At 38.7% G+C, this 14975-nt stretch overlaps 1 protein-coding gene across 1 annotated transcript; it reads right to left on the bottom strand.

Annotated features, from left to right (window-relative positions):
* Positions 1–212: 212 nt before the first annotated feature.
* SNX20 (sorting nexin 20) lies at positions 213–14969 on the bottom strand. The gene is made up of 5 exons (XM_010585014.1): positions 14869–14969; positions 9797–9920; positions 7541–7718; positions 5716–5867; positions 213–3132 (listed from the first exon to the last, which is right to left on the bottom strand). Exons 3-5 carry the CDS (start codon positions 7704–7706, stop codon positions 2464–2466), a joined length of 987 nt encoding a protein of 328 aa, XP_010583316.1. The 5' UTR covers positions 7707–7718; positions 9797–9920; positions 14869–14969; the 3' UTR covers positions 213–2463.
* Positions 14970–14975: the final 6 nt, after the last annotated feature.

Below are 14975 nucleotides of genomic sequence, written 5' to 3'. Positions count from 1 at the left end.
GGCTCTCCTTTAAAGAAGTTCAGTGTGGGGGAATTACCCAACAGACAACATTGTTCTTTCTTCACACCATTCCTGTATTTATTGAGTTCATTTCCCCCCATTTTTCAAGGACACTGACCTCTGCCTTCTGGTGGATAGGGACAAAGTGACCTATTCCAGGACCATTTTGCTGACAAAACTCTGGAATACCTCTGCTATATATATAAACATTATATGAAAAGCATTCTCAGAAAAAAATTGGCTTACACCAACAAAACAGTGGGGGGGTTTGGCACTGTTTATTTTAGTGCCTTTAGAATTATGTACATTTTTCTCTTGGCCAAATTGCACCTCCTCATATTCCTAATGTGCACTGCCATGCCAACAAAAATTGGTTAGCTTTGGATTAGTTAATCCTTCAGAAACGGAAAGTTGTAGCATTACTACAAGTAAAGGTTAAGTAAGATCTCTCCGATGTGCTGCTTTTCTGCTACTCATCCTTGCTGGACAGCAAGTACTTGTGGACCCTCTAATCTTGTAGTCAGCTGTAAGATGAGGGGTCTGTGGACACAATTAGCTACTCAGGTACAGTCCCATAGGAACCTGAGGAGAATCCAAGGCAGCTGTGCCTGGGACAATGCACACAATGATGGGAGGGGTCAAAGGGGGGAAATTATTTTTCCCTATCCTTTTGGTCTTTCACCACAAACTGCTGTGGAGATATAGCAGTGTGATGGCCACGCTTCCTTTCTGCGTTAAGTTCAAGTCACCTGAGTGTGATGCAGACCCCAGACATGCTTTCTTCTTCACCACTTTGTTACCGATTCAGACATGATCCTCTAAGAAGGTGTTACCTTTGATCCATTTTCACTGTCCTGCAATATGGTAAGTTGTGGGAAGATTAGTTCTTAACTCTCTTAATTAATTACTCTTAATTCTCTTACTTCTGGTATAACTAGAAAAAATAATAATTGTCAAATAACAAAAATCCACATATTTTGTGTTTAATGCCTAGCTGTTAATAGCTACTTAAAATATTAACTTTACACCCTAGACACTCCTATTATTCTGTATTTTTTCCAAGCCATCCTTCTTGTAACAATGCACAGCGATGTTTTTCAGGTTCAGTGCACTTTCAATTAGCTTATTCTTTTATGTGTCTGGGAGGTAAGTTAATACAGTTATTCCTAATTTATAGACAGTGTCATTATGGTGCATGTAGAATCTGTACCTGGAGTACAGGCCTGAAGGTACTTGGTGGACTATGTTCAGCGGAGAACAATGACCAATGCTAGCATAACATGTTAATTACAATATTTATGAGAATTAATTTACCAGATTATTAAAATAAGTGTATGGGAGAATAGAGTTGAGGGAAATTACAGAAGCAGGTAAATAGAGACTTTTTCAGCTCTTAGGAAGCTTTCACAGGAGTGTTAGGGCCAAGAAAAGTTTAGTATTTGTATATGTGGGTTGGATCCCTGAAAGAATCAACTATAATATTGCAGTGCCACCAAGAAGATATTTGTGTTGTGTACCAGGCTGTAAAACTAAGGCAATGCCCAATTTACATAAACCTCTGAAAGGCAACAGGGAAGCACATGCTTAACACAGACTGTCTGTTAACCATGTGTCTCACAGCTTGATAATCAGAATTAAATGCTAGCATTATATTAACCAGATGTTCTCCCCAACAGCACCCTTCTGTGGTTCCTTTCCATTATGTATATAGTGCACATGGTATGAATTTTCTACCCCAGTCAGAGCTGTACTTAAAGATCACCCCAAACAAGAATGTGCCTTCAATGCAAGTCATAGAACTGTAGCAGCTACAAAAGGGAAATGAAGCATATTCCCTCATCTCTGATGGAATGATCATCACTTGTATTTTTTGCTCCCACCAAAGCAGATTGTAAACCTTCTGCCCAGGTCCTCCTGCCCACAGCAGCTGACTTCAGCGGGAACAGGACCAATCCTGTCATTCTCAGAAATGGCAAAGCACTGTTTGACCAGGCTTCAGCTGGAGGAGTAAAAAACTACATTCAGTGACTGAAGATGCATCCTTTAGATTGCATTGACTGGGAAGATATTTCTCTTCTCGAAAGGAAGTAGTTCCCACATGAACCAGCAATGCCTCTGATTCTGCAGATTCTTAAGTGCTTTATTCATTGTATTTTCCTATTCTGACTTTTCACACAAAATAGGCTATGTTCAAAGTAAGCAAATCATAAATAATTTTTTGTTGCAAATTTCCTTCCAAAAACCTTAATAAGCTTAGGTACTCCTCATATCTGTAGAGCAAATATAATATTTTCCAACATAAATGTTAATGTCCCTTTCGAACATGGAAGATACTTAATTTTTTTCTGTTAATATAAAGTTATGTTAGCCAAATAGGTAATTTCCAGTTCTTACTCTTTCAAGAGCTTGTCTTTGGGAAAAGGAGCTGACAGCTTTTCTCTTTAATGAAGTTGTTTCCTGTGTTCATTGTACATACTCCCGAACTGCAAGTTCTTTCAAGGTAAAAACCCGTACAGGATCTTTTTTTGCCTTCCATTCTTCCAGTTTTTCTTGCAAAGACAGAAAATCCTTGCCAAGTTCATATGCCAAACTGATCATTGTTTCTAGCAATGGAGTATAATACCTGTGGCTGGTATGCACACAAAGGCATGATAGAGCTTTTTCTCCATATTCAAAAGCACTTGCAGGGTTTTCCAGGTCCTTGTGGCACACCACGATAGCACAGAGAGTAGGGACAATTGAGACAGGGTTGCCTCTCGTCAGCCTTTCCTGCAGACCAATGACTTCTAAAAGGATTTCCAAAGCTTTGGTGTATTGGCCACCCCGCAGGCAGCCATATGCTTCCTGAAGCTCCGGCCTTGTTAAAAAGTCAATAAATTTTTTTGATCTTCGGATATATTTCATAGAATATAGAAGTCTCAGGTAGTCCTTGAAGGCTAATTTTCTCTCATTGATTATTTCTTCTGTGAAGTTCCCTGTTAGAGTTTTTTTGGGAAAGGTCACATCTTCCATTTCTTCACTAAACTCCTCCAGCAGATTTCTGTGCAGTTTTTCAAAATCTGAATAACGCCGTTCAATTACAGACTTGTTGCTGTCAAAACTCCCTGTTTGCAAAATGATGATTTTATACATCTAAACACAATAAAACAGAAAAATAAGCATAAGAAGGACCATTCTAGCCCCAGTGCAGTCAGATTTTGTCTGTTATTGCTTTGAAAAAACTTTGTGCTTGTATATTCCACCAGCTGAAACCTTCCTGCACCAGTTTTATGTGTGTAATCTTGTATACTCCTATGGCTGATAGCAGTGCTGCTAAATTAGTTGCTGTCTGGGATTATGGTGCGTGCTCAGTGTAGGCCTGATCTTTGAAGTCTGCAGCCATCAAATTAATAATTTGCACCTCCTGCTGTTTTGTACTTTTGTCACCAGACTTAGCCTTAGCATGTAAATAAGTTGTAGATAAACAATGCACTAACAGATCTCATCCTGCAAGGTGCTGGGAATGGTGAACTAGCAGCAGACTGAAGCACGTAAAATCACTTATAAAGCATTTCTGTGGCTGTACTTTGTTTATAACAGCCATGGCTGCTGCAATCAATCATCTTCAGTGAACTGAATGGATTTCCCAGACTTAATATGGAATGTAATCTATTTTACATTGGTTGTTAATACTTAGAAATGTTGTTTGTATCAGACATTTCCAGGGATTTGGGGGTGTTATTAATGCTGTGAAAGAAGAGGAAGTATTTGGCAGTAAAGTTTGGTGTGTGCAAAAATAAGATGGAGCAACTCCAAAGCCTTTTTTCCCCCCTAAATCATTGTTCTGTTACTCAAACTTACTTGGCATATAAATAATGCAAAAAAATGTGACATTTCTACAACAATCTGTTTGCTATCCAAAATCCTTCACTAACAGCTAGCAGCAATGCTGTCCCACATTAACAGTACTCAAGAGTATGTCCTCCTCAGCTCTTCACTAGCCTCAAAATGGCTATAAGAAATGTGAGCCTAGAAAAATAGCTGCAAAATAAAATTGTGTGTTCTGTGTTGTACAAATAGATTCTCTTCTGGTCTTGATCCAAGCACAATGATGTTGAGGAGGGCCAAATCCCTAATGTGCATAAACCAGTGGAGCTCCACTGAGGCCAGTTTAACTATGTCACTGTACACCAGCTAAGGACATGGACTGTTGGCCTTGCTGGCTTTTGGACGATGACCGCGTTCACATTCAACTTCACCCTGTTCCCATTGAATTATACAGGAACTGGAGCAGTTTTACTCATGCCAGTTATTTTCTTTGCTGCTGTTGAAGGGTGCAAACCAGTACTAGCACTAGTGTCTGTCTGATTCTCTTCCTTGTTTTTCCTTAAAGAGAAATTCTCTCTTTTAATCTTCATAAATGATCTTTACAGGCGCTCCTTGAAAGGTTTCTAAATTTGAGCTGACTTCTCTGATCTCTCTTCGTTTGTAAGCACTGTGACATTTTCCTATACTTTGTCCTGCTCCCTGCTGAAAAGTGTATATATGCCTGATGCATATCCAAACCAATCATAAGAGCAATTTTTTAAGCTATCATTTTATCAAGGGCAGCTAAGTGAATAATTTACAAGTACTTTTTTTTTTATTTGTAGCATGTGCATGAAAAAGGGAAGAAATACCATTTAATTAGACTATCATTCAAATTGTCTCAATTTAGTTGTAATGTAAATCTTTTTGCCCAGGCGTGTAACTTAATGATTAAGTTTAACTACTTGCACATATGCTGAATGATACTCCTGATCTCATACAGTTATACTAAAATAATTTGTAATATTCAACAAGCTGCATACTATTGAGTGTATGCAAGAATGGCAGCATCTAAGTAGGTGTGTATAGCATACAATAAGATCTTAGGACAGTCTCCAGAATATTTACCTGCTCCAAATTCTGCCAGGCTGCATCACTCAGTATTAGCAACACTAGTATGACTCTTAGCATTTTTGATCTACAGACCTCAGAGGTTGTTGCAAACAAGGAAAACATCCCTATCTGAATTTAACATGAGTACTCAAAGTGACTTCCTCTAAATCAGTCCTCCTAAAGGCCAGGAGCAGAATCAGAAATAAAAACCAAGTGTCAGTACTGTGAGTAAAGACAGGAAAATCCAACCTCCTCTGCTGTTCCTGTCCCTCATATTCATGTTTCACCTTAAAAATATGACAGAAATATGCCATCTAATGGAGCTCTAGGTAGGGAAGGGGAACAATCCCAAGCGATCTATCTGGAAGATGCCTTAGACTTTGTCAACATCAAAGAATTTGCACTTGTGCTAACATAAATCTCTGATGTGGAAGTTATACAAATGTAATGCAGCTGCTACAGCAGGTTAGCTCAATGGAAGTGTAACTATATTGATATTTTTATACTTGTGTGAATTTCCTTAATGTTGACAAGCCTCTGGGTATTAAGGATACCCAAGCTACTAATTTACTTGATACCACTTTTCCACTGCTGCAGATTTTGTGAACTGATTGTTAGAGGGTTTTTTTAGGGGCAGATTCCACCAGCTATGCCCATATGATCAGTGAGAACAGGTTCTACTCGGTATGATCACTGCTTGCAAAACTTGGCCCTCGGTAAGGCTTTCATGTAGTGAGGCATGCTGTGTGCTGTGCAGACCCCCTGCAGAATGAATAAAAATTAATGATCTTCTTACATATTCATTTCTTAGCTTACCACATATTTTGATAAGTGGTGCTCTACAACTCTGGTTGATGGGATTTCAAAAAGGAGTTTGACTTGTCTGCACTGGCGTTTTTCATTCCTCCAGTATTCCTGAAGCTCCTTAGTGGTCATCGAAGAGTTGGGACTTAGGGATGCGTTGGAATCTAAAACCAATATATTTAGCGTTTCAGATTATGACCTTTGCATTTGGAAAGAAAACTCTTATGTGTTTACTGTGAAAAGAGAGCCTAGAATTTCTGTTACTGTAACAGCAAGACCTAAAGACTGATAAAACAAGTGGTTTCACTGTTAATAAAGACAGGTCCAGATTCTTTGAGGAAAGGTATTGTGGTCTTAAATTTTGAAAGACACCAAACTGGCTGCAGAATACAAAGTTATAGAAAAAATACTGACAAGAAGTATTGTATGTCTAGGTTGTAACCTCAGACACGGCCCAAGCAAGAGATATGCTTCACCATCCCAGAAGTAGCCTTAAGAAACACTGACTCAGTCTTCTGAATCAGATGCTTCTCCAAGCTTTTGTTACTAAAAGGAGGAGACAATACAATGCAGCTGCAAATTCAGACATATATTCAAATACTGACCCTATTCAAATATTGGGTTTATGTAGTACCCTGTGAAAGCTGAGAAAACTTGAATAGCCTAACCTTAAAGGAGAAACTCAGATAACCAGCTCAGCTGAAGGAGGAATTCTCACATCCTCTTTTTCTTCTGTAGCTGAACTGATGCCACAGTCCAGCTAGAAATATTTTATATACCTCCCTCCCTTCCTCTCTCTCTCCCCCCACAGTCACACACACACACACACATACACACACAAACATATATATATATATATATATGCATAAATAAAAAGGTAGGACAGCTGGTTGAAGAGTTTGCTTACAGGGGAATTTGATGTTGCTTTTTGAAAGGGTGATTTCTCTGTCTTTGAAATCTACTGACAACAGTTTTCATCTGGTGGCATATAGGCTAGCAAGGTGGATAAAAGAAATGGAATATTTGTATTTCAGTGGGCACACCAGTCCCAATTTCCAATCAATAAAGTCTCTGTCAATGCAGTCAGCTGAAGTCAGTCTGCAATGTATCTAACATTCAGTCAATGGAGGCGAGTGACTACAAATGAATGGGAAAATAACAGCTTGATGCAGAAATAGAATTGTAAAGGCACCAGAGTACTCCTTCAGTGGCCCTACTTTTACATGTTCTTCATCATTTGGCCATACAGTTTCCATTATCAAGGCCTTCGGGGTTTGGCTCATTCTCTACAAAGCATGTATTTCCTAAGAGAGGTGGTGTTTATGATATCTTTGCAGGCTGAAAATCTTGATGAGATTATATATATTTTGGATTATATATAACATTTTATTTAATAACAGATGACAGCCATCTTAGGCATAGTAAAAGTTCAATGCTGCCTCTTCATAAGGCATATGAAAGACTACTGCTTGAGATCAGCTTCAATCTCGGTGTCCTTGCTGATAATGCCAAGAAGTTCAGATTTTGAGATCTACAGAAAGTGCACTCCTGAGACAGGCCATCTGTTTTGGTCTCTGGTGTGTAAATTAAATCTGGAGTACATTTTAGGTGCAAGGCATTTAAAAGAAAAACTCTGTGTGTATGTATACACACCAGGATGTGCATCTGTTTCACTATTGCTACATGATTACTACAAGTTTAATCAAGGCTTATTTTCAGTGGAGTATAGCAGTGTAAAACTGGGCTACTGCTACAATAAATAAAGCTGAATTTTTAATATAAAAGATCAATGGCATAAATAGCTGCATGAAAAATAAAATTAAAGGATAGCATCAACCTTGCAGGTCATCTTTTTCTGGGTTTTCTTTTCTCACTTGACATGAAATTTCAGCTTTGGGTTGATTTAGTTCTTCATCAGATGGACTTGCAGTAGAAAATGTAGTAATCCTGCTTACAGCTTCCAACAGTTCCCTTTCTGCTGTGCAGTGCGAGTCTTGGTCCATTGCAAGCTATCCCTGAAAGATTACAAAAAATACGACATTTCTTAGTAGCATGTCTTTAGAGGATCCAGTCTGGTAATCTTTTTTATTGACTTACTCATTGTTCTCTGTCAACTTGTATGAGGGCAACTGTAGTTTCATAAAAACTAAAGTAATAAATAGAAATATCTACATAGCTACTAGTGAAGAACCATTCCTATTGCGATTGCCACTAAAAGTGTTTGGATATCTTTTTTGGCAGATTAAAATCAAACCTGAAAACTGTAAGAGGTTATGTTGAATATGATTAGTTGGGGAACTCCATTCTTATCTACGAGAATTTTGTCATAAACTTCAGTGGGGGCAGATTTTTTCTCCTTCTATTTTGCCCTCAAGCTTGCAAGTATGAGTTCAGATGAACTAAAATCTTGGAGATAATTAGTATAACTAGCAGCCTGGCTCTCTTCCACTGCTAGAATTTACTGTTCTTAAGACTCCCAAACTTGCCATCTGTTCTTAATCACAATCTGTAGGGCAAAATAGGGTGATATCTAAAATAGTATAATATTTTTGTCTTATTTCACAGTTTCAGGTGCTCTCCAGAGACTTGTCTCTGTACTGTGAGAAAACAACTGAATCTGACAATGGCTAGGTGGAAGGAGAACTGAGTTTTCTAATTATTATACAGATGCATTCTCCCTTTACTTGTCCTTTTAATCTGTATACTGTGCTTGTAGTAGATCTGTATGCCTGTTCTGCTAGGACTACTATTTTACCACATACTGATAAAATGCCTAACACAATATACTCCTATTCCATAGATCAGATTGGCCATTCTGTCACATAAATGTCTCCCCAGGATGTTTTTTTTTATTTTAAAAACAACCTACCTGTTACATCATTGTGTTATACTAGCAGTTGAAAAAATTCTAAGAGCATCCTAACAACTTTGCTGGGGTGCTGCGTTCTGTTAGTTAGCATGAGAGAAGTGTTGCTCACAATTCAGCCAACAGGTGAAAGTCAAATAGAATAACAACCTACTCTTAAAAAAACCCAAGTCTCCCCACTCCAAATGTAAAAATAATGCCCAAGCAGTGGTTATTAAGTAATGAGAGGTTTTAGGACACGGATGTTACTAGATATCATTTTGCTTCCACTTGTCTACCACACAGTTATGCAATGCTGGATACAGAGGTGAGGAAACTCCTGCAGCGGACCTATTGATAACTGGCAAACTGCAAGGCTGTAAAAAGAAAAGCAATTACTTTCCCCATTAGAAGAAATGGAAGTGCAAACCACGTTCCTGTAACAGAAACCCTTCCTTTGCCTGGCTTTGATAAGCAAGTACATACCTGTTGTCATCCTCCTTAATAAGAGCATCATAGAAGCCCTTCTTTTTGGACTTTGGACAAGGACGTGAAAGTTCTCACTGTTCTTCTAGTCCTCCTTAAGATCTGCTTTTTGAACATTATGAATAGCCACTTACTTCTTGTCTAACTGCTCAGTCTTTTGAAAATCATGACAGTTTATCCCAAGAGCATAAACTTGCAAATATTTGTTTTTAATGTAAAGATAATCTCAAATACAGTAGATTAAATGAGGAATCTGAAAATGGCCGAACAAATTCAAATGACAACTTTTTTCTTGGTTGTGAGTTGGTACAACCTTATCAGCAAAACTGTATTTATATTCAAGACCTAAATCTTTTTATATATGTGTAACTTTATATGCATAAAATATGTATGTATAAAAAACTACCACTTTAAAACATGATTTACCAGAGAAACACAACACACTTGTAAACAGAAGAATGCAGAAGTGAACGTTATGATATACAAGTCTTCTGCCTGGAATATATCTGACTTGAAAACTATCTGTACTTCATATATGCAGTTTCATTTTCACAGCTAAAAATCATTGTAAGCTCTTTTAACTAAACTACTATTTATTTTTACATATTAAAAAAATCCCAAACAATACAAAAACTCTGCAACAAATTACAAAATTTTACTTTGAACAGACACTGATCCTTCTCCATTTCAGGGTAAATGCCCCTCCAACTGCTTCACTGAGTTGTGAGTAACTCTAGAAACCGAAGTGCACAGAATACTCGCCTGGAAACTGCTGAAGAGCTTTTAGTTGTGGTGCACGTGTAGCCTGTACGAAGTCATGAAAAGCCTTCCTCGCATTTTCAAAACGCAGAAAAATATGTCTGTGTTTTCTTCTAACAGGCACATTCTGTGTTTTACAAAAAGGAAGGAAGAAGCCTTGATTATATCAGACTTCCTCCTCCAATTGGCTCACTGGTTCAGTGCTGACTGATTACGCATGAAATTTCCTATCTGCCTCGAACAGCCCTTGTGCTGTCTGCGGGCGAGGTACGGCCTGCTGTCCGCAGTGCAGCTCCAGCAGCAAGGGCAGGTTTGCAAACCCGAGTGTCAGGATTACACGTGCAATCACAGTCTGGCAGAGGAAAGAGTTCAACGGTAAATACAATTACAAAATCAATGCAAACTTCTCTGTGTGGATTTCTGAAACAAAAAAAAACACACTTAGCAAAAGAGAGATTAGGAAAACAGAGCCAAATATGTAAAAATGTACTTATGTGGAAAAACACGCCCCTTGGGACATCTTTAAAATACAGACTTAACATCCAGTTCAGAAAAGAAAATGCAGATGGTACCACAATAAATAGCCTCACTCTATGTAAACTTGTACTTCTGACAGAAATCCCGATTTCACATAGTGCTTAAACATATGATTAATTTCAAGTATCTGCTTAATTAAAGTTCAAAAAGGAGCATTATCGTATCTGACATGACTACTAAACTTGAAATGGGCTTATGCATGTGCCTAAAATTAATCCTGTCCTTGAATTCTTTGTTGCACTGAGGACAAAGTGAAGGAGAATGACGCTTTAACCCACATGTTCTTTGGCCCAGATGCTTCCTTTTGCAGTTCACTTCACTTTGGAAATTTGCTTTAAAGCATCAGGATAGCTATTTCTGGGGTAAATAATATGGACGCTATCTTTTTTTTTTGGTAATGTAAGTTTCCCTATTGCCAGTGCTCACTCGCTGAAAAACCAAGCGATTTTAATGCAGCACAAATGTGGGAGGCAAACATCCAAAGGACCACGTGGGTCCTGCCCCACGCATTCCTTTAGAACAAATAATTTAAAATAATGTAAAACCAGGGCCATAAACTGGCAATGCTTCTCTTCTGCTTTATTTGCAACATAAAACAATGCCAACTTTAACTTGGACTCAGTCTAAATGTAGAAATTTTGCCAAAATAGCTGTCAGAATGATGAAAAATCACTCCCATGCAGCTACAGCCATACTGGCAAAGCCCTAGTGTAGATGCCGTTATATTGGCAGCATCCTTTAGCCAGTTTAGCGTGTTCCATGTGGAAAGTGATTTAAGTTACACCAGAAAAGAAATCTGTGCTTGCCAATACAGCTCTAAGGTGTAGCTATACCAGCCAACCCTTTTAAGTGTAGACAAGGCACGGGTTTCTGGCTCAAGTCTCATTCCTTTAAAGTTAGATTTATGGGTTTGGTTACAATTGTGAGCAACAAGTAAGGGGGCTTTCAGTGTATTTCACTCACGCTGACACTTCACAGATGTATCTAAGCTTTGAATTCTGAATCTGTTAATTTATGTGTTGCCAAAAAGCAATGTATTATTCTGTGATGATTAGTGCTATTCTCCTGCTCTTGATAAAGCTAAAAGAAAGGAGGGAAGTATATTTTTCAGTATATTAAGTATAACCTCTACTTTCAATTATTTCAGAATAAGCTAAGTCCTAGTCAAATTAACCCAGATGATTATAAAAAAGCAAAATCTCTTATTATGAGCATGGCTGACAGATATGAAATAATTTACAAATCAAGAGTGTTCTGCAAGAATTCTGTCTGCCTCAGTCACAGAATGGGTTCCTCATGCCCAGGAGCTGTAACATCCACAGCAGGTTTGGCAGGCTGCTCCTCTTCATCCTACTCCCATGAGCTCAGGTTTGGTCCAGACAGCCCCTGGCCCTTCCCTGGAACCCAGTGTGGTTAGTCTGGCAGCATTTTCCTTTCCTAAATGTCTACTTGATTAGCACATTCGAAAAAAGTCTACAGTATACAGTGGTGGTTGGTAGCAGAATGCATAACTAGTACCTTTCTTTTCATATTCTCAGTTCCACCTCCAACAGCCAAATACTGTGTAAAGGGTTAAGCAGTGGAAAAAGGAATTTTCACAATGGCAGCATTCTGAGAGATGGGCAAGTGCACTTACACCATCAATTTATCTGACTGTTCATACAACTGTGGTAAATTTTAATGGAAAAGCATGTTCTGTCATAGTCAGTGATGGAAAAGGGATCCTCATGCACTAGCCCACTCAGAGTTTGTATTCTGTGAAAGCACTGACTCTGTCTGGCATACACACAGAGCACAGTGTTAAAATGCATCTACCAAGGGATATGGAAAAAGTGCTCTACAATAACATAGGAGCAAGGCAAGGTTAAAATCGTAACACTGCAGTGCATAAAGCTGGTTGTCATAGGAGTTAGGTCCTCCATACTGATTTAAGATGAAAGGACTCATTTTAGGAAGACTAACCTGAGAGTTTATGTCTAAAACTTGGTAACCAGCCACCAGATGAGCTAGCCTTGCGATGGATGCCGTGTTAAGGATGCCTGTATGGAAGGACCATGTTTGTGCTTTTGATGGTTAAAGAACCAGAAGGGACTGCTGCAATACTATAAAACATCCTGCCTTGATTTATACCCGGATTTGGGCAGTTCACATTTTCCCAATCAGATTACATAAACCCAGACAGACACAATATTTAACCATAGAACACAAAGCTGGTAGCAGCTTGAAAAATTGTGGGTTAAACTAATGTTATATACAAACTGCAGTTCACTGCCAGATTTTATTGGCATTTTATTATAGGCACAGCAAGGGCTTACTCTTGTTAAAGAATGTGGCTGTAATACCCCTCTTACAAAATACTCTTCAGCTCCTGTCCTGAGAAATACAGCTTTAGGCAGCCTCATACAGTCTGTCCTGCTTTTCCCTCTCAGGCCCCAAACTATGTAACTAAGCCTTATTTATTTTACCAAATCATTCATGAAAACTGTAGATAATGAGAAAAAACAAGAGGAGGCAGGAATACCTAACATATTTATCCAAGTCCCCTTTTATCACATAACTAATATTTAGGAAGTGCTGTAATGTTGTCTTTGATGCTTCTACAAGAACCTTTCCTCTCTTTTTTTTAGTGCAGCCGGATAAATACCTACCATTTCCACGTCTGAAGTAGCAGAAAAATTCAGCTGTTCTGCATGAATATTCTGCACTTTTGGGGTGATGCTGTGATGAATACCATACTCCTATCCTGGCACAGCACAAAATTCTGTTCCATGCTATTTATGTAATGTTTAATTGTATGATGTTGTGTCATTTAAAAGTGGAATTTGTTTACCATACTTCATTATTACAAAACATGTCTCTCTTAACAAGAGTGTGGTTTAAAGAAATAATTCACTGTTTAATGGCAAATATCTCATGCTGGTGTTACTGACAGGCTTTTCCACATGAAAGAAACGTCACAGGCCCATTTTACACTGCCAAAGCCCTGTTATCACTTTACAGCTCCTTTATACTTCTAAAGGAGTATGAAGGAGCTTTAGAGTAAACAACAGTCTTGGCCTGCCTTTCATCTGCGGTCTCAGTGACACAGAGCTGTAAGGCAAGCCCAGTGGGTCAATAGGATATTAACTTGGGTTAAATTTCACAAGCATTATTCTGTCTGTAGAATGACAGACTTTCTAAATGGTCTACATCAGTCATTTTTCCTGCTGAACTCATAGAGGGTTAAGTACATAATTACATGGACTAGAGAAATATTTTTAAACATTTGTTTTTGAGTTGTTAGGTATACCACACGTAGTCATTCCTATCTAGTATTTTGGTATTTTAGTCTTATAATGTGTCTGTCCCGTTTTCTTCTCAAACATAATTACGGTGTACTTAGGCTAATACTTACAGTCACGTTGCACGTGTAATTTATTTATATCCAAAATGTAAACATTATGAAATTTGGATAACAGGATTTATAGCAGACATGCTAATGCATTTTGTAGTAGCATAAAAGGCAGCCCTACAAATGGAGGAAAATGCAGCTGCTGTGTATAGATAGCCACCTTGAGGATTAGCAGAGCATAACTCGGGTTTACTGCGTGCCCTTCTGCAAAATGAAGACATGTAATGCATACATCTTTGTATCTTTTCACTACTCTTTATTCTTTAAAAATTAAGTATGACTTCAAAGTACCATTTTGCTCTTAAGTGATTAAATAAAATGGTTAATGTGAGCATTCATTCCGTAGTAGATGGAATCTCATTGTTTCCTCAGGAGCTTCCAGGAAACTCCTGCTGGTTTCTGACACTCAGACTGTGTCCTTTCCAGCTGCACATACGCACGCCAGCAAAAGCCTGTGTCGTGCCGTCCCATCTTCCTACCAAAAGCCACGGCAGCGACACACACTGCTTCAGGGCCCGGAAGCCGGCACTCCAGCCCGGATCTGGGGCTGCATTGGATCGGCTTACTGAGCGTCTCCAGATTCTGGAGATCCATAGGGAACAGGATTGACTGGAGCAGCCTTTACTTTAGCTAAGGTTGAACTGCACATGTTACTGAATTACATAAAGACATGTATTAAAGGAATGTTAAAGATGCTAAGAAACTAAGAAAGCGTTTATTTGTACGTCAACACCGTTGTAACCACCTGAGGTGCGTGACCTATTATTTTCGAAGATGCATCTTTGTAGGAAGTCCATTTCTAGCAGTACAAAACTTCTGGAGTGTTTTTAAAATTAAATGTAAGGCACCAGTTTAGAATACTATGTGACTAAAAAAAACTTCTCTAAAAATGAATGTCATCTTCTGGAAACGCTGAATGCGTGAATAGAGCCTTTCAACATAACCACCCTGCTGAGCAACCCTTTTCTATTCTGGAGCTCATTCTCTCGTTCATTATTTAAGAAGAGCTCACTCCATATAAAAAGCACTGATGCTAAGTGGATAAAATAGAGCAGCATTCAGGTAGCAGTCGCGTTCGGAAGTAGGTCGGTTAAAGAGGAGCTACACGTGGCTTTTACCAAATCAAACGTTCAGCAGCGTTACTTGCATTTCTCGAGAGTAAAAGTGTTTCGAAACTGCGTACGGAAGCCAGATCAAGCCTGACAGTCACGAGCAGTCTGTAGGTAACCCTACAGCCGCCCGCTGCACGGGGGA

This window comes from Haliaeetus leucocephalus, unplaced genomic scaffold (genome assembly GCF_000737465.1).
Source record: "Haliaeetus leucocephalus isolate CR32 unplaced genomic scaffold, Haliaeetus_leucocephalus-4.0 Scaffold92, whole genome shotgun sequence".
Classification (NCBI taxonomy): domain Eukaryota; kingdom Metazoa; phylum Chordata; class Aves; order Accipitriformes; family Accipitridae; genus Haliaeetus; species Haliaeetus leucocephalus.
This window is presented reverse-complemented; position numbering and strand designations above follow the sequence as displayed.